This window comes from Loa loa, assembly GCF_000183805.2.
Source record: "Loa loa unplaced genomic scaffold supercont3.387, whole genome shotgun sequence".
In the NCBI taxonomy this organism is placed as follows: domain Eukaryota; kingdom Metazoa; phylum Nematoda; class Chromadorea; order Rhabditida; family Onchocercidae; genus Loa; species Loa loa.
Genome location: NW_018108567.1, coordinates 35,284 through 37,544, shown reverse-complemented (window position 1 = coordinate 37,544; position 2,261 = coordinate 35,284). Strand labels below are relative to the sequence as shown.

Below are 2,261 nucleotides of genomic sequence, written 5' to 3'. Positions count from 1 at the left end.
TATATATATATATATATATATATATATATATATATGCACCGACGAATATTTAAATTTCAAAAAGCTTGTTTTTTGTAATAAGTTTTTCTAATTTCAATATCTCACCAATGTATTTTGCTTTAGACTTACCACCATTTGCGTATCGCAAGCTAAACTGTCATTTCGAAGACGTGAAAGATGCTGGAATTAGGCTAGCATCCCAACTGGGAATGGATGAAAATGGTGCTTCACAAATTGACCAGTTGTACAGGATGATCCATGCCGACCAGGAACCATATTTTGTGTATGTTGAACCTTTTACGGTTGGTACTTGAAAACTTAAGGTTTTAAAGTATTTTATTCATTTATTCATTTCTTTTTCTTTCACCTTTTTACTTGTTTATTACTATTAATTATTAAATCTTAGTAGTTTACAGTCTTGCAAATTAAAACAGAATATTAAAGGGACGTCGACTTATGAAAGTATGCATTCCTTATTGTTACAGTATGAAAATTTTTGTAGAATTTTTGGGTTTTCTGCTCTTATTCGGCGCCTCATTTGATAAATTCTTTCAGCTTCTTCAAACAATGATGCAAACACCGCTGGAAATGTTTATTTTATTAGATCGTTTATTCTTTTTGAGGGAACATGGCTGTTCTGCTTACATATTGTCCGTATTCAATCCAAAGATTTCTTCAAGACATCTTTGTATCATAGCTTCACCTTATTGATATGAACTTGAAGACTGCCGTCAAAAATTTCAATTAACCGTGTGAGATCTGTGAAATCTTAAAGTTGGAAAGTTTCTTGGTATGTTGAGGTTAATTTTATTCAGAATAAAATTTTAAAGATTCTTTAACTTCCTTGATCTAGTTTCAATTTGTGGTTATGATTGAATTTGAATATTACCTCACTTGAGTGACTTGTACGGGCCAGCAATTATATACAAAATGTTTTCTATGTAGGTTTAGTAACATGCTAGGTATGACGACGTATAGATTCCAGCAAGAGGTCACACTGTGATTTTCTTATTTATTTCCAGTTTAACCAATTTTTTTTCCATATCTTTGTCGAACATATTTTCTTTTCTTTTTTTTTAAAATCCGATTTCGATAATATGTTCTGTTGAATATAGAGCGTTTTTGGAAAAAGAGTACATACATCTATCAGTTTAATCGTGTTAATGTGAATAAAATCCAATTGTTTATCTTCATCTTATTTTTATCGTTATTTTTCAAATGAATCCTTGCTATTCATACTTTTACTGTAATTCTATAGAAATTTCCCTTTTAAACTTTTACAGATTTTGTTAAATACCAGTAAAGGATAACAGCGGATCCTTTGTTTTCATAAATATTTCTTTTTGGAATTTAAAGTCTCTTCTACCATCAGAAAATCTAGAATTCCCACATTTTACTGAGGTGATGCTTAAAGTAATGCCGAACTAGCCATTTCGATTGTTAGTGTAAATAGAGACCACCAGCATTAGGTTGTACAGGTTTTACAAATAAATTGTGCATGTCTGCCTAGTAAATGTTTCGTGGAATAATCAATAAATCCGTCTTGGCAGAAAAACTGCATTATTTTACAATTATTAAAATCCATTTCTAACCTACCAAGTTGCAGGCATTATCTAATGCCGAAAATCAATCTGTGCACCAAAGTACCGCACATTCTAAAGATTACGAAAATTCCTGAAGTTTTTAACCACGGTAGTACGATTTATTAGTGTATTCTATCTGATTCCATTTTAACCCAAACAAAAAGTCCTCAAACTAGAAGTTGATATCCTAAAATTCGCTTACTTCACAAATCGGTCATTTATATGATCAGACAAGTACAAATAAACTTGTATAGCCACTATTTGTTGGATCACCTCCATTTTCTAGGTCTAAACTGGGATTCCAAGGCAAGAGTTCCGAGAGTTATTTTTGCATTCAATCGGTAGATCTATCTGAATGCAATGTCTACAAGGATCGATCTCTTGTTCGATGATGTTCTATCACTCTATCACGATATAAGGAATTTTTGAACACTGAAAGCTGTTTTTTTTTCCCTCATTCAATATACTTTCATGGATCGCCTTTCAGTTGTATTCAATTTTGAAGTTCGAGAAATTTCGGATTTAAATTTACAAAAATATTCCGATTTGGGTAGCAAATATTTTTACGTCAAAAAATTTATTTATCAAAATAGGCTTTGTCAAGACTTTGTGAATTGTGATAGTCATTCTTCTTGTTTAAAGGTTTATTTTTATACCCAAAATTACTCCCAACAAATG

At 31.2% G+C, this 2,261-nt stretch overlaps 1 protein-coding gene across 1 annotated transcript in view; it reads left to right on the top strand.

Annotated features, from left to right (window-relative positions):
* The window catches only part of LOAG_18593 (hypothetical protein), a gene marked incomplete at its 3' end in the record, with an annotated part of 4,050 nt that extends 3,339 nt beyond the window's left edge, over positions 1-711 (top strand). Inside the window, exons 9-10 of the mRNA XM_020451254.1 lie at positions 124-302; positions 556-711. Coding sequence (XP_020304978.1) covers positions 124-302; positions 556-711 — 335 coding nt within the window. The remainder of the gene's footprint in view (positions 1-123; positions 303-555) is intronic.
* Positions 712-2,261: the final 1,550 nt, after the last annotated feature.